The 17588-nt window shown below is 46.5% G+C and overlaps 11 protein-coding genes across 11 annotated transcripts, besides 11 other annotated features; all 11 read right to left on the bottom strand.

Annotated features, from left to right (window-relative positions):
- Positions 1–41: a microsatellite.
- Positions 42–55: 14 nt separating this feature from the next.
- Positions 56–119: a microsatellite.
- Positions 120–145: a microsatellite.
- A 63-nt stretch (positions 146–208) lies between these two features.
- Positions 209–237: a microsatellite.
- Positions 238–504: 267 nt separating this feature from the next.
- Positions 505–526: a microsatellite.
- Positions 527–721: 195 nt separating this feature from the next.
- Positions 722–2725, bottom strand: TraAM80_07641 (putative casein kinase; the record flags this gene model as incomplete). The annotated part of the gene is made up of 1 exon (XM_029384423.1): positions 722–2725. One exon carries the CDS (start codon positions 2723–2725, stop codon positions 722–724), a length of 2004 nt encoding a protein of 667 aa, XP_029235737.1.
- A 232-nt stretch (positions 2726–2957) lies between these two features.
- Positions 2958–2994: a microsatellite.
- Positions 2995–3090: 96 nt separating this feature from the next.
- On the bottom strand, positions 3091–3846 carry TraAM80_07640 (testis specific, 14; the record flags this gene model as incomplete). Its single annotated transcript, XM_029384422.1, has 1 exon — positions 3091–3846. The coding sequence occupies one exon, from the start codon at positions 3844–3846 to the stop codon at positions 3091–3093; it is 756 nt and encodes a 251-aa protein (XP_029235736.1).
- Positions 3847–4342: 496 nt separating this feature from the next.
- TraAM80_07639 (nucleoside diphosphate kinase) lies at positions 4343–5386 on the bottom strand (the record flags this gene model as incomplete). Its single annotated transcript, XM_029384421.1, has 1 exon — positions 4343–5386. The coding sequence occupies one exon, from the start codon at positions 5384–5386 to the stop codon at positions 4343–4345; it is 1044 nt and encodes a 347-aa protein (XP_029235735.1).
- Positions 5387–5899: 513 nt separating this feature from the next.
- On the bottom strand, positions 5900–6400 carry TraAM80_07638 (uncharacterized protein; the record flags this gene model as incomplete). Its single annotated transcript, XM_029384420.1, has 1 exon — positions 5900–6400. The coding sequence occupies one exon, from the start codon at positions 6398–6400 to the stop codon at positions 5900–5902; it is 501 nt and encodes a 166-aa protein (XP_029235734.1).
- Positions 6401–6573: 173 nt separating this feature from the next.
- Positions 6574–6593: a microsatellite.
- Positions 6594–6723: 130 nt separating this feature from the next.
- On the bottom strand, positions 6724–7989 carry TraAM80_07637 (uncharacterized protein; the record flags this gene model as incomplete). Its single annotated transcript, XM_029384419.1, has 1 exon — positions 6724–7989. The coding sequence occupies one exon, from the start codon at positions 7987–7989 to the stop codon at positions 6724–6726; it is 1266 nt and encodes a 421-aa protein (XP_029235733.1).
- Positions 7990–8561: 572 nt separating this feature from the next.
- TraAM80_07636 (uncharacterized protein) lies at positions 8562–10175 on the bottom strand (the record flags this gene model as incomplete). Its single annotated transcript, XM_029384418.1, has 1 exon — positions 8562–10175. One exon carries the CDS (start codon positions 10173–10175, stop codon positions 8562–8564), a length of 1614 nt encoding a protein of 537 aa, XP_029235732.1.
- Positions 10176–10596: 421 nt separating this feature from the next.
- TraAM80_07635 (uncharacterized protein) lies at positions 10597–11373 on the bottom strand (the record flags this gene model as incomplete). The annotated part of the gene is made up of 1 exon (XM_029384417.1): positions 10597–11373. One exon carries the CDS (start codon positions 11371–11373, stop codon positions 10597–10599), a length of 777 nt encoding a protein of 258 aa, XP_029235731.1.
- Positions 11374–11925: 552 nt separating this feature from the next.
- Positions 11926–11968: a microsatellite.
- Positions 11969–12072: 104 nt separating this feature from the next.
- Positions 12073–13680, bottom strand: TraAM80_07634 (putative tyrosine phosphatase; the record flags this gene model as incomplete). Its single annotated transcript, XM_029384416.1, has 1 exon — positions 12073–13680. The coding sequence occupies one exon, from the start codon at positions 13678–13680 to the stop codon at positions 12073–12075; it is 1608 nt and encodes a 535-aa protein (XP_029235730.1).
- A 92-nt stretch (positions 13681–13772) lies between these two features.
- Positions 13773–13803: a microsatellite.
- A 150-nt stretch (positions 13804–13953) lies between these two features.
- On the bottom strand, positions 13954–14427 carry TraAM80_07633 (uncharacterized protein; the record flags this gene model as incomplete). Its single annotated transcript, XM_029384415.1, has 1 exon — positions 13954–14427. The coding sequence occupies one exon, from the start codon at positions 14425–14427 to the stop codon at positions 13954–13956; it is 474 nt and encodes a 157-aa protein (XP_029235729.1).
- A 41-nt stretch (positions 14428–14468) lies between these two features.
- Positions 14469–14507: a sequence feature (G-rich).
- An 886-nt stretch (positions 14508–15393) lies between these two features.
- Positions 15394–16635, bottom strand: TraAM80_07632 (patatin-like phospholipase; the record flags this gene model as incomplete). Its single annotated transcript, XM_029384414.1, has 1 exon — positions 15394–16635. One exon carries the CDS (start codon positions 16633–16635, stop codon positions 15394–15396), a length of 1242 nt encoding a protein of 413 aa, XP_029235728.1.
- Positions 16636–16780: 145 nt separating this feature from the next.
- Positions 16781–16823: a microsatellite.
- A 378-nt stretch (positions 16824–17201) lies between these two features.
- Positions 17202–17588, bottom strand: TraAM80_07631 (large subunit ribosomal protein L3e; the record flags this gene model as incomplete). Its single annotated transcript, XM_029384413.1, has 1 exon — positions 17202–17588. A coding segment is annotated over one exon (387 nt), but the record flags the coding sequence as incomplete, so codon positions are not given.

Genomic DNA, 17588 nt, shown 5'->3' with positions numbered 1-17588 from the left:
ATATATATATATATATATATATATATATATATATATATATAATCAGTGGAACAGAAAACAAATGAAAAAAAAAAGATAGAGATAACGAGAGTGAGTAAGAAAGGACAAGAAAAAAACAAAACTACAACTACAACTACAACTACAAGGGGGGTCACACGTTAGTGACAACCATGAAAAAACGCTCCGAAAGGCAATAAAAGAGCACCAGCAAACACACACACACACAAAGACACTCACTATAGCCTTGTAGAACACAAAGTATAATACAAACAACAACAGTAATGGTATGCACCGTCGTTGGTAGGCCCGTGATTTCAGACGCACTACTCAGCGTCCATGTGGAAATGGCGTACATCCAAGGAAAGTGGGGAAAATAATTTAAAAAACAGAACATATACTTCGACAAAGCATATCCGTCATGCACGATAGTACACGACACATGAGAAAGGGATAGAGGAAGAAAAACTTTTTTTTTTTTAAAAAAAGGGGAGGGGTGGAGGATGCAAAAAATAAATAAATAAATGAACACCAGCACAACTTTATATTCATTTTATTTATTCATTTTTTTCCCCCTCCTCCTCACTGCTCTTTTACAAATTGCACAGCAAACTCTAAGACGACCCCTGTTTCCCACCCACTCTTCCTTTCTCTTTTGAAAAAGACACAATGCCTGCTCTACTACACTCCTTGTCAACCTCAACAAGTACAAAAAAAAACCGTCTCACACAACACTGCACTCACAATTTGCACGCTTCTTCTTTTCCTTTGGTTCATCTGCTCCACGTCTAGAAGTGACTGCAGTGTCTTCAACTAGGTTTGCATCTGTAGCAAAGGATACCCTCTTCACACTCGCTATTTCATGCGCATTATGTTCTTCTTGTTGTTGTTGCCGTGGGGAAGTTAACCCTGATATATTATCTTCTTCTCCTTTATTCAATGGCAAGGTCCTAAGAGGAGCATCATTAGCTACTTGCTCACTGTTTCCCATAGAAGACACCCTCTCGCGCGGAGAAAAACTCCCTTCAAGGTTGACCACCTCCAACTTCTCGACAGCCTCATGATGTTCTACCCCATAACCTCGTCTTTGGCGTTCAATACCAACTCGCTCCATCTTATCTTCCAAAGCACTGGTGTCAGCTCGAACGTTAGGCGTGGCACTGGAGACGTTCCACTGTAATGCCCCCACAGCTTCCAGAGCGTGATTACCGTCGTTCAAATCTCCATTTCTAGACATTACGGCGGATACAATCACATCACTGACACCTATGCGACCCTGCTCCTCTGCCTCTTCTTCCGTTCGCGGTGATGGCGGCATCAAACAGGCTGCCGAAGTACATCGATTTGTATTTATATTGATCGCCTCAGGAACAGGGACGAACGCTATATCCAGAGGCGTTTGAGAAGCATTTCGGCAAGATATAGGCTTGTGAATAGAATTTTCCATTCCGCCGGCACTATTGTCAGCTGCATCGTTATGCTCTCTAACAAGCCTCTTGGTGACGCCTCCGTCACCATGAAAGCGCATGTGATGGAGTGTGTCATCCTCGTGTTCCCAATCAAAATTTTTGTCCGGTGGGTAGCCGCGGCGTTCAATCGCACGTTCTAAGAGAGAAAGCAGAAAATCATAAGCTGGCTCATCCTCGTAGTGCAACGCACGTATATGTGCCAAAAATGGACGAAATTCACGAGGCATGTTCTGGACAAGTCCAGACCCAATCATCTCCTCTTTGCATCGACCAATTTCTTCCTTCTCCTTATACTTACGCCACGGCAACGTCCCTGTGGCGAATTCGACAAGCATAAACAACAGGCTCCATATATCATCTACACGACCAAGCTCTTGTTGACGATGCGAAGCCAGTGAAGCGTAACGACTTGTCCCACGAAAACCAGCATTTTCACGCGGTGGGCGTACATCCCCATTGGCACGACGATATCGACGAGCCAATCCAAAGTCTATAAGATAACAGGTTCGTGGATCTGAAGTTCCGCCCAAGCCAATGACAAAGTTTGAGGGCTTAATGTCCCGGTGGATGAGTCCTAGTTGATGAACACATCGTATTGCTCGGAGACAAGATATACCCAGCTTGAGGGTCGTGAAGTGAGTAAAGGTGCCAAAGGGTGTACCACGGCGCAATTCCGCAAGATTAGGCCCCAATCGCTCCATCACTAAAAAGTTCATACCTCCTGTATTCCCACTTGCCAAGTATCGTACTACTTGAGGACAACGCTGTATCTTTTTCAAGGCTGCCGCCTCGATACGGAGAACATTTTTATTATCCTGTTCCACCTTAATACACACCTCCGCGAGATTTGGGGACGTTAAGCTGCTGTGAGAAAGAGCAATAATGTCCTCCATCTCGTTCTCCTCGTCACCATCATGGCGGCCTCTAGGTTCCTCTATCGCTGTAAAGGTTTCACCAAAGGAACCAGCGCCTATTCTACCTGTAATAATCCACCTCTTTAAACGCATGCCAATAGTCACCCGAGTTTGCGCTGCTTTTGGTGTTGACTTGTGTCGTGTGAAAGCTCCATTTGCCTTTTCCCACCTTCCCGCTTTCAGTTTATCATTAGAAGTGTTTATGACATCAGCATCGTTAACCCGTCCTTCCTCAGTAAATACTACGTTGAGTGTAGTGCCATTTGAAACATTCGGTTGTGGTGGCGGCTGCCGCTTGCGGGAATCGTTTACCTCGGCCAATGCTTGTCGCGAGTCGCCAAGCATACCCCCCCACGCTGCTCAGTGTACGCCGGCACGGCAAGAATGCTCAAATGCCTAACAACATTAACGAAAAAAGGATGGATGACAAACAAAAACACAAGCAAATTCATTACAATGCACACCAAAGCACTCTAAAGGAGAGAGTGAATGCGTAGACAGACGATTGCTTGCTCAGCTCACACCTGCAATATACATACATGCATATATCCCGTACACTCGCATACGAGCGCGCGCGCACACACACACACAAAGCAAACAAACAATAAAAAAAAAATGGTAACACGTCGTGGTGTATCCCATAAGTTCGCATGTAATCTAAATGATATCCGCTCACTCTTGAATGAATATCTCTCAGTCGACATTTCTCGTCACAACCGTCGTGGTTTGGCAAGACTATTCGACAAACTCTTTGGTTTATGTGAAAACGCACTCCGTTGTGTTTCACTTCTTGCTGCTGATATCGCTTCGGCCCGTTTTTGCAGCCGTGTGTCCCGGGGAACTATCGGTACAGGGCTCTTCCCCACAATGAGGAAGGAATAATCCTGTACAAACTCTCGTAATCCGCCCGTTAGCACCACCACGTTATCAAGGCCCTTTTCAAAAAGGACTGTCCCTACGCTCTGCCCCACCGTCAATTCCTCTTCAGTGTCATATACCACAATGTACTTGTTTTCTTTATTTTTGAACTCAAACATCTCCGGAAGAAGCGGGTTTATGGCGTGTAACATCCTTCGCTTTGGGTAGTGAAGTGCACCTTCAATATGACAGGCTTTGTATTCCTCCTCGGAGCGGACGTCGAGAATAAGATACTCCTTCTCTGGCCTCACATTTGGTGACATGTACTCATCCATCGGGTGCAAAAATCCCCCGTCGCTCTCACACCCTTTTTTCCTCTCTTCTTGCCTTTTGAGTTTCGAAATGTACTCTGCCAACACATTGGGGTGCATCCGCAAAAAAGACTCCCCGGCATAACGCCGAACGTTACACGCTGCTCGCTTCATGAACTGCGCCACCTCCACTGTCAGCCCCGACTCCACAACCGCCTTGACCTTCTCATACTTTGGATTGGCCGGCGTTCTGCGCAGCAAAAAATCCTTTTCACCAATTGTCTCTCGCACACTCATGATTTCTCCCTCTCACTACCTACTGAAGCCAATACGGAGAAGGAGAAACAAAGCTCATGGCAGCACCCCCGCACAGATTCATTAGAATAAGGTTGGAATTTACGCGCGACAAAGTAAAAAATAAAGGTACCAAATTAAAAAAAAAATAGCGGAAGTGACGAGAGGTTATGAAGGAGAACGTACATCTCACGTCACTTACAGAACACTATCACGGGATGCACCCTCCTTTTCAGAGCCAGTACGTACGTTACACAAGAGAAAAGGCGAAACACACATGAGACGACAATGAAAAAAAAATGGGAAATAAAATGGCCTGAAGGTGAGCGTCCTTGGTAATACATATTTACACATCGTCTTTAAGGGAGCGGGAACCGCCACACATCAAATAGAGATACTATTGTTCATTTCAAGCCATTTACCTCCAACAATTGCAATGAAAAAGAACACTACTTATACATATATATATATTTAGCGGAATTCAACGAGTTTATTGCCTCTATATATATTTTGAACCAAAAAAGAAATTCGTGTAAATTGCCCCTTCCTCAGGTAGGTCACAACAATGCACCGCATTGTTCGCACGATCTGCACCATATATTGCACGTACAGACTTGGGGCGTAACTCCTTTGCAATAATTGGATCAAAGGGGCCACAAACTTCGCGCACTAGAGAAACAACGTCAACCTCGTCTTCCGGTGAGACCAGTTGAATGACCCAAACATGGCCAGTCAGGCCTTTAGCCGATTCAGAAAAATCTGGAAGCACATCCTTGTACGGCTGAAGGAAGATATCCACCACACGTGAAGAAAGGTTTGCAGTTCTTAATGCTGCCGGCTCAAGCCCTGCATCAAGCAGCAGCTGCAGGATGCTGCCAGCATTGCGGCTTCGTACAGCATGCGGTTTAACAATAACAACGGAACAGTGAGGATCTTCAAAAATGGCAACTGGCTTTCGGCTCACTTCTTCTACTAACTGAGCCCATTTCTTGGCCTCTTCCTCATCCCTCGCCGCAAAGGCTCCGGTTGCACGATTCATGTAATCCAGACCTTTTTGAACAGCATCAGCACGTACACAACATGCCACAACAACGCGGCCATTTGTGAGTCCTTCAGGCAGACCATACGTTTCGAAGATGTCTCCACGTGGCCACACCATTTGCATTGATGAGATAGCGAAACCACACTCCTCCGTGAGCATCGCCAAGTAATGACCCAGCTGCGGCAATAAAGACTCTCCTAAGAGCATCACTGTAGACTCGCTTTCCTTTTCACACAACACCCGCGTCACTTCGTCGGCGTAGCCGGTAATTTTTACAATTCCACCAAATATCGTTAGAGCTGTACCAAGTCGGAAGCAATCTTTCCGCAGGTGTGGGAATGGAGTACGTCTAAGGTGTATCACATTTTTGGGCAGCTCCCTCATCTCAACAGAATGATCCTCGTAGAAAAAAAACAATATATAACGCCGAACAAGTTGTGATATATCGTCGTGTCTCTCACAATAAAAGGCGAGGCGCGGGTCTTGCTTCGATAGCGCCATTTGTGTCCTTGTTTTATTTCTTTGTATCAACTAAAGCTCTCTATCTTTACCCTCCTCGTTTCCGGTTGCTTTCCCACGTCCTCACTGCACCTCTCCAAATCTTTCCCTCTGCAATCCTTTAAATGCAAGGAGACACAAAATAAAAAAAAAAAACGATGCCCCAACAGTTTGTTTAGTTTTTGTTTTTGTTGTGAAATGGGACGCACGCGGGATGCATCTTTTTACGAATGGTACACGTCCACCGACTGAGAGTTCCCACATTCAAATCCTTTTCACTTTCTACTTGCTTCTTGAACATCTAAAAATGACTGTGTGATAATGTGGGCGTGCGCACCTCCTTTCATGTGGTCCGTAAAGAGCCGTAAACGCACGCACGCACACAACAAATAAAATAAGGAAAAGAAAGAGCTGGGATCTACCTCTTTCTCCACCGAGTAAAACAAAAGGGCAGTTCTATCCCCATAAACGCAGGCAAACTTCTGGAGTGACTACCGCCAAACCACACTGACGTTGCTACTTTTGGACCTTCTGTAGTATTTTACTTAGCCGGTCACGTTCCATAGTCTCTCGCCTTAGCTCGAGCTCCTTCTTGTCATTTTGACGCATAATATCGCACACGTCTCGCTGTCGCTCCCGCCGCCGCTGCGCCTCTAGTTTTTCCTCGCTACGGTATGCGCCTAGTGCCGAGCTAATTTTCCCGGATAATATCGCCACTTCACCTCTCATTTTTTCTGTGGCCTCCTGCAGCGTTTCCAGGCGGTTGTTCTCCTGCTTCAGTTGGGTCTGGTGTTCTGTCATCGAGTCTCGAATTGCAGACTCCCGCTCCTCGAATGCATGTAGGTAGCTCAACAACCGTTCTGCAAAACGTGTAGGCACCGTCGCAAGCTCTGTTTCCTCAAATTCAATTCCCATATCACGCAATTTAATGCCGAGATGAATGAGGGACATATCCACGTATTCACTCTGACGAGTGCGACTGGCCTCGCCATCAACTGGGAGCAACTCCAACACCATGGACGTCGTCGTATGTGTTTAGGCGAGAGTAAGGTATGGTAACCTGCGTCCAGTGTTCGCATGATAAGCCCCAAACAAACAGAGACGTATGAAGAAAAATAAACACGTAACAACAACTAAAATCAATGTGGTTGACAATAAAATTCATTTAAAACAAACAAGCAAGGAGCTGCAAAAAAAAAACAAAAAAAAACCTGTTGACACCTTACATCTAAAAAGGAAATACGCAAAAAAAAAAAAAACTTACCCATCTTCTCCTATCATACATCAGTGTACATATATATGTGTAGTATTGCATGTCTACTTCTCCGCGTCCACCACAGCTACATCAAGTTCCACTGTCGCTTCAGCATTGCTCCGAAATCATTATCCAGCTGGATTTTATAGCTCATGGGAACGTACCACTCAACAAGTTCCTCCAGTGTGAGGCGCCGTCGAATGGCGCGGCGAACGTCCCATGCACTCAGAAACGCATTCTTCTCCTCACCATCCTTTGCTTGGAATTGCCGGTGCAACTCCAAGACATCAACAGCACCGCATGTGTCCTTTAGAAACAATTCCCACAGCCGTTCAAGCATCATTCTACGGGCTGGAGGAAGTGACGGGAGAAGCATCGTCAGGTAAAGCAGATAATCAACAGAGCCGTCCCCTTTTGTATCCAACACTGGCAAAAGTTCATCAGGTCTTGAAATATAAAGCCGTTGCTGCCACAGTGCCTCTGTGAAGGCGCCGCGCGTAAGGAAAAATGTCCCCTCCACATCCCTTCCGCGCAAAGAAAGCGAAAGGAGTCGAACAGCAAGCGGTAAATCCATAACAGCAGGACGGTGTAAAGTACGAATAAGCGTGTCAAGGTCCGCGGCATTTTGCCTCAGCTTGTTGACGGTACTCTTCTGAAGTGCTGATTGCGAGGCTATAAAGGTGGAGTTACATTGATTTTCCTTATTAGAGATCAATTCAATGTTTCTAGCTGCATCATCTGCAAGCGCAGGCCACACACCTCGCACAAGTGTCAGAAATGAGGCGTCGTCAAGGCACGACCCGGCCACACACGAGTAGTACTGCTCAAACTCCTGCCGCGATAAGACACCTTCAGGATTCGTGGTGGTGTTGAAAGTCAATTGAAATTCCTCACGCACCTTTTCTTCGCTGCGCTCACCACGCACAACCGCAGGATGTCCTGCAGCATTAAACGCATTCACGAGATCCTCAATGCAAATAGTACCATCGGCGTTCTGCCGGAATGTGTACCACACCCGTGCGACCCATGCAGACTTCACTGGAGTGAGATCCCTGCGCAAAGCAGCAATAAAATCTACTGGGTCAAGTGTACCATCGCCGTTCCTATCTAATACAGACATTACCGCCTCCACATCATTTTCGTCTAGAGCGACTCCATTCTGCTTTAGGCATTCTACGAAGGTGGCTTTATCCACAAGATTCCCACCAGCATCTACTGCTATGCCAAGGCTGCGACTAAGTGCGCGAATGCCATTAGCTCCGGATGCGCCTGTATGCAAAAGACGCCTCACTCGCTCCACTACAGCCTTAAAGCGTGTGGACTTCGCCTTAAAGGCAGAAAGAACCGTCATTGAAATTTTCCAAGCTGTTTGTCCGCTGTCCCCCTCTTTTTTTTTTATTCTTGCCTAGATTGCCAGCACACCCCACACTCTCCCTGTATCCCCTTTTTACTTCCAACGTGTTGATATCTGACGGCAAAAATTGTAAAAATAAAATAAAATGGGATCAGCCAGCACTAGTGAGAGGTAAATAGACTCCCCTGTTAGTGACGGAGATGAAGATGAATGCGTGTGGCGATGCCACACGCCCCGCTGCAGGCCGAGAAGCAGAACCCAACAACTGAGAATGAAGGATACCATGGGTGAAACAAGAACACTCGCATGTCCCAGAAAAGCAAAGCAAAACTCAACAAAACATGTGCTTGATAATGACGATAGAATCAAATATACAAAAAGGTGTATTCCCCGTATACAGACAAAATGCATAATAAAAATAAACATAAAAAACGTGTTAGTGCCACACCTTCTCAGACACTTAGTCTTCATGTGCAAATGCCGGGGGCACAACCGGAAAAAGCTTGCATCTGCAGTGACTGCGATATGTAAAAAACAAAGGAGTTTTTTCGTCCACTCAAACTCCTAATTCAAAAAAGTTCCAGAGGCAGCACCTCAACCGTCCTCGCATAAGGCTTTTTTTGCATCACAATTGACAACGCAACGGGAGCGGTAGGTCGTGCGCGAGAAAGTACATACGACACATCGGCCACAGAATGTACTGTGACATAATTGATCTGAGCAATCACGTCCCCATACTTCAAAGCCTGCGCTGCCGGGGATGCCGCAGAGACAGATATCACCCGCACCCCGTCCAAGCCCTCTTCATCCGTCAAGTATATCCCCAACAACTGTTCATGAAGAGGGACGGGATGTTTTTGTACTGCCTTTAAAAAGTCACTATCGCGATGATTATGAAACAAGGTAGACTCATAATGGGCATGGCTTTCTGCTTCAAGCCTTCCGGCCTGTTGATCATTAAGCGTGCTCAGTATCTCAGCGTTACGCTCCACTAGTAGATATAAAACACGAGTAAACGGTGGTGTACACAAAAGAAGATCTGTACAAGAAGTCGAATTCGATGCTTCAAGGGATTGTTGCACATCCTTTGGGTCCAATCCCCACATTCGATACAAATTTTTGAGTTCATTTGGATAATCCACGCACGTGTTGGACAACGCCTTAACAAGAGTGTCCATTTCATCACGTCCAACTTTGGTACGGTTTAACTGCATATCCCGCTCAATGGCGGCGGCCTCCAACACTCGTACTTGTTCCATGGATGCTTCCAAATCCACCTCCAAACGGCGGACCCGTTTGGCTAGCGCAATAACAACAGTAAGAAAATTTTCCTCTGTAAAACTGCCACACTCCTTCAAACTTTCAAGACGTTTCGCTGCGGAATCCTCTTCTTGAACCATACTTACGCTGCTTGTTTGATTGACCGCAAGAAGCATAACATCACGTGTGAGTCTGTCAACAGTGCTTTGCATGTCTTGCAATTTGCCTTCAAGCATTGCATATCGCGAATTTTCTGTCAATAAAGGAGAAAAAAAATGCAGTGATTGTGGTTCTTGCATTTCAACACCCGTTGTTACTGGAAGGGAATTATCGTTATCAGGTGAAGGACTTTGAATGATGTTGCGCCGTTTCTGAGACAGCTCAACGAGGGGCTCCGGATCCACCTTTCCTTCCTGCTGCTCCTCCTCCCCCTCCTTAGAAAACACGTTTATTTTTTCTGGAGCTGATTCCGTGTTCGGGAGACAATCTTTAGACAACAGTCGGGCTTCAGCGGACTCCGGTACACACTCCGTAAGGGCCTTCATATTTTCCTTGTCGGAGTCACGGATGAGACTGCCGTACTGGAAAGGAGCGTCGGACAAGCCACGGCTATTGTTGGATCCGCTTCGTGGGGTGGCCTCCACAGCAGCGTCGGGAGCTCTTCCGCCTGCCAGGATGCACGGTGGCCGACCGCCCAACTTTACGCCACAGTTTCCCAAATTTGCAGCACGGCTGCCAAGGCTAGCATTGCTTAAAGACATGCGCTTTTCTGACGTCTGTGATGTCGAGCGACTACGTTCCATTCTCTGGCGATGTCGGCTCAAGTCCTTGTCTGCGACGCACTGCTCATGGGCATACCTTTCCTTCATGATGACATCAATGACCCTCTGGAACTCCGTCGGGTCCATCAGGAAATCCGTCATTGGCATGTACCTTGCACCTTTTCTCTCCTTACTTCCTCCAGTTCTCAGACTATTTCCTCAACCAACAAACACGCAAAACCTGCTTTGTCTCTCGCGTGTTTTTTTTGTTTTCTAGCTCTTCTTTCTCGCTGTATTTTGTCCTTGTTTTATCGTTTTGGCCCCCGCCTCAGTTCCAACAAAACACACACACACAGGTTGTGTGTGCAAGTCCGCACACATGCATGGAAGCAGAAGCAAAGAGTGGCACAATAGCTGGAAGGAAACAGGAGCATTGTTAGATAAACATATCTTCCTTGGGCAGGTGAGCGAATGGCCGGTGACGCGTTCGCCCCCTTCTGTCAATGGAAACATAAAAAAAGTAGATAACACAAAGCCAAAAAAATAAAAATGCACAATTCAGTCCCCGGCGTTGTGTTTCCTTCTATACATTCACAGCAGGCGCCGCCGTTGTGCCTGCTACTGTGAGCGTGGGGTCCAAATGCCACCACTCGTCGATGTTGCTCATTTTAAAAACTGCCGGGGCACCATTAGCACCCACCGGAGGTAATGAAGCCTGCTCCTTCCGCATTCGTTCACTTCGTTTCGCTTCTCGAATACGCTCATTCATTTCTCTCACTCGAAAGACAGGGCTGAGGTAAGTGTCCATGTTCAATACACCCTTTTTCTTCTTGTTCACTTCTACGTAGCTCCTTCGAGCCTCCTCTGCTTCACCGATCTGTCCCGCAAAACTCCAACGCATCGTGGATGCAACCCATCCTTCCCGCGCCTTCTTTTTGCTTTCAGAGAAGTCAGACTCAATAACGCGGGAGAGAAAACCTACCCGCTGTCGTTGCGGACGGTCACCATTAGAAGAAGATCTGTTTCCCTCCCGACTCATCCAGAGCGGCGAACGAAATTTTGTTTCAAGATGTTTTGTGCCTCGAACTGTCTGTGGAAACACCCTGGAAGACACATCTACACCCTCAAACCTCTGCAAGGAGTGCATTATAGGACGCTCAGGAAACGGATGGGCCTCATCCAACACGGACATGTTCCAACGTGGCTTCTCCGGTGGGTGAGTCGCGCTCCTAAACTGGATTACCTCTCGATGTCGGAGCCGCCTGGCGTCATTCCTCGGCAAAGTCTCAAACACCCTTTCGTTCCGCGCATACGAAGTGCCGGCAAATGTGATGCCTGGAAGCGGCACGGCCTTTGACATATCCGCAGTGCCACCTTGACAGATTTGTGAATGACAGGGACAAACCCAAAAAGGAAAACAAAATATATATCAGAAAAGTAACAGAAGCAATCAACACAATATATAAATGTTTGCATGCATATACGTAAAAGAAAACAAATAACAATGCAACCGTCATGGGCCATCCTCGGCGACCTTTTTCGCATCAATGGTACCCCTGGTATTATTGGATAGGCACCGATTAAAAGACACTAGAAACACAAACAACACGGAGACACAATGCTTCAGCGAGAGGAGAGAGAAAAAAAAACATTCACCGTAGGTAGCACCTTATCGTTATAACAGCACATAACACAGACTGAATTTATCAATATCCTGAAATACCCCAAAAAAAACCTTCGAGTCTCGAGTGAAAGTTCTCCTTTCCGTGTTTATTTACTACCAGTAGCGCTTGGTTTTGCCTTCGTTTCTTTTCTAAACGAATCCTTTTTTTTTTCTTCGTTTGCGTATGTGTGTCGTCTGCCTCAGCCGGGGCTGCGGGGTCACAGAGAAGAACATTCAAATCACACGCAAATACATATATATATATATATAAATATAAACGTAAATAATAATAATGACAACATGTAGAAGGAAAAATTATTCGCTCATTCCTTTCCGATGTCAGCGCTCCTCTTCGCTTTATGCCCCATCACTTTGGTCGCCAGGAAGGTCGCACGGTTAATCCACAAAAATTACATTTGCTGCCAGGTCCCTGCAGAACTGCTCTTCAGTCTTTGCCTTGGAGGGCCGCCCGTCCAGTTGGCGATCTTTAAGCGACAATCGCTCGTAACTACTACAAAGAGAGGTGTTTAGCCAAAAATGAAAAAGCTCCTTATCGACCAATCTATGACGTTGATAAAAAGTAAACCGTAGATCCCCCTGGAGGGCCGGCTCCTCCTCAAAGAAAAAAAGAAACCCTTTTGGATCCTTTTTGGGCCTTCCAGGAAACACTTGACGGGAGTCAATTTTCAAAGCACCGTCTTCTTCCACAGTTAAATACACGTCCACCGGACCAGACAATTTAATGTCGGAATCGATGGTGATCTGGTATAGTTTTCGTCGACGAGACGGTGGGAGATTTCCCCCAAACTCCTGCACTATGCGGTCATAGTAGTGCACATACCGACGTTGTGAGGGAACTGTTACACCAAGACCGTCATATGTGCGTGCTTTATCGAAGGCACGCAACGCCTCCTCCGCATCAGGAATGTTAATAGGATCAAGCAAACGTAATAGACACGACACCATTACTCCTGTTCGGCCTTTCCCTGCCTTGCAATGGACCACCACAACATTTTTTGTGTTCTGCTCCAAAAACAATGTTGTATCGCGGAGAAAATCGAGCACAAGACTTATAGGGCACGGGGCATTATGATCATCAAATGGAAATCGTTTGTACTTCCCTTGAAAACGCTTCGGGGAGTCGTACTCCGGTCGCTCAGAGCAGAGGTTGTAAATACGATAGTGACCTCCATGTTTGCTCTCAAGAAAACGTTCTACCTGATTAATGGGATTACGATAATACTTCTCCGTCCCCCATGCAGGAAAAGACATGGCGATCACTCGCGCGGTAATGTAGGTTAAGTCAAGATCAAACCCATCCTTTTGATAGCGACGCTTCAATTGGCTCACCTTTGAACGCACCATTGCCAGTGCGGAGTTTTGGTTGATCAATAGAGCAAAACTACTACCAACAACTGTAGGCCTGGGAGCAACACTCTCCTCCCCCGCCGTACGAAAAAGTACAACATTATCAGCTTCAAGAAGACACTCTGACAACAAGTCGTCACTATCATTTACGCCCAGTGGCATTGAAGCAGGGTCATTGGCATCATCGATTTCTTCCAAAGAGAGAGAGGGGCTCAGCTGCCTTTCTCCCATTAGAGACTCTAACTGCTTCATTTCCAAACGTAGTTCCTCCGTCGTTTTGCAGGCCCCACTCATAAGCCTCAAAGTGGAAAGAACGTTATCACCAACACTTGTTTGACTCGTAGTTTCCTCGTTCCCCTTTGTCTCATCCACGTTTTTGAGCACAGGCGCCTTGTTGTATTCTTCGCTCACGAGCTCGTCTAAGACGCTCAGAGACAGTGGTGGCACCACAACGGTACTGCTGAGAGGGGCGGATGTGTCTATCCCTGCTCTAACGTATCCCGCATCGTCACATGTTTCCTTAATGGGCAAACGCATATACGTGTCGGCGCATCGACCCAATGCAAAGCGTGGGCAGGGAGCATCATACCACCTCCACTCAACGTCTTCTTCTTCAGGCGCATTTGGCAACTCCATTATTTACCACCGCTGCTACTACTCGCCGCAGCAGTAAGAATACCAACCACACCCGCACCTAGTTGGAAGTCCGGTGAAAAACATATGCATTCAAAAAGCAAAAAAAAAAAAAAGAGAAACAAAGGCCAATAACCGCATTTTGAAGTGTACATAAAAGACTCTGACAGTTCTTTTTTTTTTTTTGTATGTGTGCGTGTATGTGTATGTCTCACTCTTGAAAAACGTGTTTCTGTTTCTCAGACAATTTCTCTGAACTGAAGGGTGGAAAAGTATTCACTCCCTTGAAAAGATGTTTCTCTGCGCATTTCGCAGTGTGAAGAGGGACTTGATAGAAAGCTCCCGTGTGCGTGCCCCGACAACCCGATCCACGCACTTTCCGTTCATGAACAAGAGCACCGTCGGATAAGTCAGCACACCGTACTCCTCTACCATCTTAGGGGCATGTGGCCCAGGCACGAGCGCCAGTTTCGTTTCACTGGGGTTCCCCATGTTCATTGCGTTGATGGACGAGATAAAGCTGCGTGTGAGAGGATCCTCAACGATCTTCGTGCCAGTTCCTCCTCCTCCCGCCGTGCCGCGGAGCGAGCCAGAATGAAGAACGGCCAGCACACAATTTGTGCTGTAATACTTGAGAAAATCCATAAAAACCTTTTCATTTGGTAGTTCAGCAATTTCATAGCCGCTGGCGGGGGGTCTTGAAATCTTGCTGATCTTCGTAATAAAGTGGAAGTGACGCGTGGCATGCATCATCTTCCTCGCAAAGACAGCGTCGTAGCTTGGAACGGCAACTCCCCCCCCTCCCCCTCCCCTACCCTGCTCTTCCTCTCGAAGAAAAAAAAACAACAACTGCAAAATGAAGGGAGAAGAAAAAAAAAAGATCGCACAATGAAATGCGGTCCAGTCGCAGCCTCTTCAGTGGAAGAAAATAAGGGACACAAGAAATGGTTACAAGATGACTACACAACTGCAACGACAAATAACAACGCAAACAACAGAATCATATATACAAATAATTATATATGAATGTGTACATTGTGTTTCATTTCCTTACGCTGCGTACACACGGGCACACTTACGCACAAGCACACGTACGGCTGAATGTGAAACCACCTGCTCTTTTTAAGTCTTCCAGCCGGCGTTCTTCTCATACTCTGCCCGTAGGCGCTTCTCTTCTTCCACGGACGGGGGCGGGAAGGCAAACATGACCCACACCACAACAATAGGGATCAAAATGAGTTGAATCTTAAGCAATTTTTTAAATTCCGACTTCGCTTTTGCCTTAAAACTTTTGTCCTCCACCGACGTCGTGTGGCTTTCAAAGACCTGTTGCAACGCGTAACGGGAGTAGCGGAACATTAGACACCACACAGGGCAAAGGCGAATGCCAATGGGCAGCTATAATTCAAGGAAAAAAAGAGATATCAAAAAGACAGAGGTTCCTTTCCCCCAGTGCTCACGAGAGGCGCCGCGCAGAAGACACGAAACAACCCAAGCAGGGAGGTAATATTGCACAAAACACAAAAAAAAGCAAAATAAACAAGGAAATAAGATCTTATTCACACTCAATTTTACTTCCCTTGTTGATATGTGGCAACTTATCACGCGTGAGAAACTATCAACTAACAAGAGAGATGCATCGGCGTAGGCTGAATTGAGACGAGTCGGACCGTTACACACGACACGTGAACAACAAAGCTATGATCACAGGTGAGACTAACTTTCCTGCGATGTCCGTTTGGCAGCAGCCCTCGCCCTCTTGCATGTATTGGGCGATAGCGAAGGCCTCTTACCATTAGAAACACCTGTAGGACTCATGACAGCTCTTTCCGTGTTCTTTTTTCCTCCCAAGATGATTGGATTAAACAGACGGTAAAGCCGAGAACTTTTTTCCAGGCGTTCACCATTGTGCGGCACCACCTCGCCAAAGATAAGTCTGCCCAAAGTACGAATTGAGACCATGTTTCTCACGTTGTCGCACATTCTAGCAAGTGGTCTGCTGTCCAAGAATACCAACCCCTTTAGGAAGTACACGCCGCTCATAAAAGCAAGCTCAGCGTAAATGCAACAAACCACAACAGGACGAACAAATAGAAAGACCAAAAAATCAAGCAAATGCGAAGCGCAAGAAACAATCACACCGCCACCAGGTAGAAACTTTACTTCAGGTTTCAGCATTGACTCACCCTCATCGGGTGTAAGGTAGCCGTTCATTACCAGACCTTCTATCATGTCATTGTAGCCCAGAGAAAAAAGGTTCCGGAAAGCAACTTTCCCGGGAGGGCGTAGTCCCCACCACATGGGCACAAAAATGGTGGGATGAACCGTCGCTGTGCTGGAATAGAAAGGACTCACCGTAATTGTTTTGGGGTTATCTTTATGGGGGATCACGGTCGCTACTGCCCCATCACAGACCCATTCCCCGGTTCCTCGCAAACGAAAGGGTGCTCCCACCAGCGGCGCCATGCAACATGAGGCCTTTAAGGCTTCCACAACGTCCTCATACGAATGGAACTCCGTCAGCACTTTTTGTTTCATATTTGGAAGCGTCGTGACAAATATCTCTAGAGATCCATCATTAAGCATTTCGTGCGTCCGTGGTTTCCTCTCCAAATCCCTCAAGTGAGCACCAAACTTATCTAAGGATTCTTCAAGGTACTGCTTCATACAAAACAGGTTCAACCATGAGCCGCGATAGTGTTCCGCACACTGTATTAGAAACTCACGGATTTCCTTGAACCGATAGCACTTTGAGGCCATACATGCAGCAGCAAGTGCGCCTGCGCTGCATCCAGCAAAGCGAATACGCTTGCCCTCCGCAGCAAATTTCCCAATAATTCCACAGTCAACAATCGCCTGACAGACACCACAGTGATACATTTGAAACCAACCCCCGGCCGAAAAACTAAATGTAACATCAAATGCATCCCCTTCATCTTTCGCTGAAAGGCAAGACATTTTAAACCCCTAAAACAAAACAATGACGAAAAAAATATATTGACACTAAACATGAGTAACCAACTCACAAACGTCAAAAAAAAAACGCAAATAACCAAATCTGCAAATAGCAAAAGCAAAAAATACATCACCATTTTCCCCATTCACAAACACAAAAACAAGGCAAGAACAACAACCAACAAAAATAAATGTAATTAGCACGTCGTGCCCAATACTCCAATTAAAAACAGACCTATTTGTCAAAAAATACAACAATAGACCACTTAGTTCCTCCATCATTGCTTAGCAATCACTACAATCCTCAATTCGCATTTGTAGCAGTCAAACCCAAAAAAATTCGATGTATCTGTAAACGCAAAAGCATTTCTTAAATGAAAATTTAAAAAAGACAGCAACCATTAACCAACAAAAAAATTTAAAAAACTGATATACACATACATCTTGCCCGTTTCACATGATCTGTACACTTAAATCTTCCGCACAATTCTAATAAAAAGACATGTAAATGGCATTTCACAGTACACAGGTTCATGGCGTGAGAATCAGTTACACCGGAGCCGAGGTGCCTACTTCTTGGTCTTCTTTGGAGCGACGGCAGCGGCGGCAGCACCGCCCTTAGCCTTGCGCTCCGCGGCGCGGGCCGCACGCTCCTTGCGGACACGCTCCTCACGACGAATGCGGTCCTTCTTGCATGGGCCGTACCACTGGCTCTTCTCCTTCTTTGTCTGGAAGCGACCGTGACCAATCTTGGAGCTTGTGTCAATAAACTTCAGTGTGATCTTCTCCGTAAGCTTGCGCGAGGTCTGTGGGGCCATTGAGCGACGCAGCGTGATGACGCGACGGCGAGGACCCGCGACGGAACCCTTCAGCATCACGTAGTCGTTGCGCACGTACCGTAACCAACAAAGCCACCCATCGGGGTGATGGTCTTGGCTGTGAGGTCGTACGTGGTC

This window comes from Trypanosoma rangeli (genome assembly GCF_003719475.1).
Source record: "Trypanosoma rangeli strain AM80 chromosome Unknown Tra_15.4_contig_00328, whole genome shotgun sequence".
NCBI lineage: Eukaryota > Euglenozoa > Kinetoplastea > Trypanosomatida > Trypanosomatidae > Trypanosoma > Trypanosoma rangeli.
This window is presented reverse-complemented; position numbering and strand designations above follow the sequence as displayed.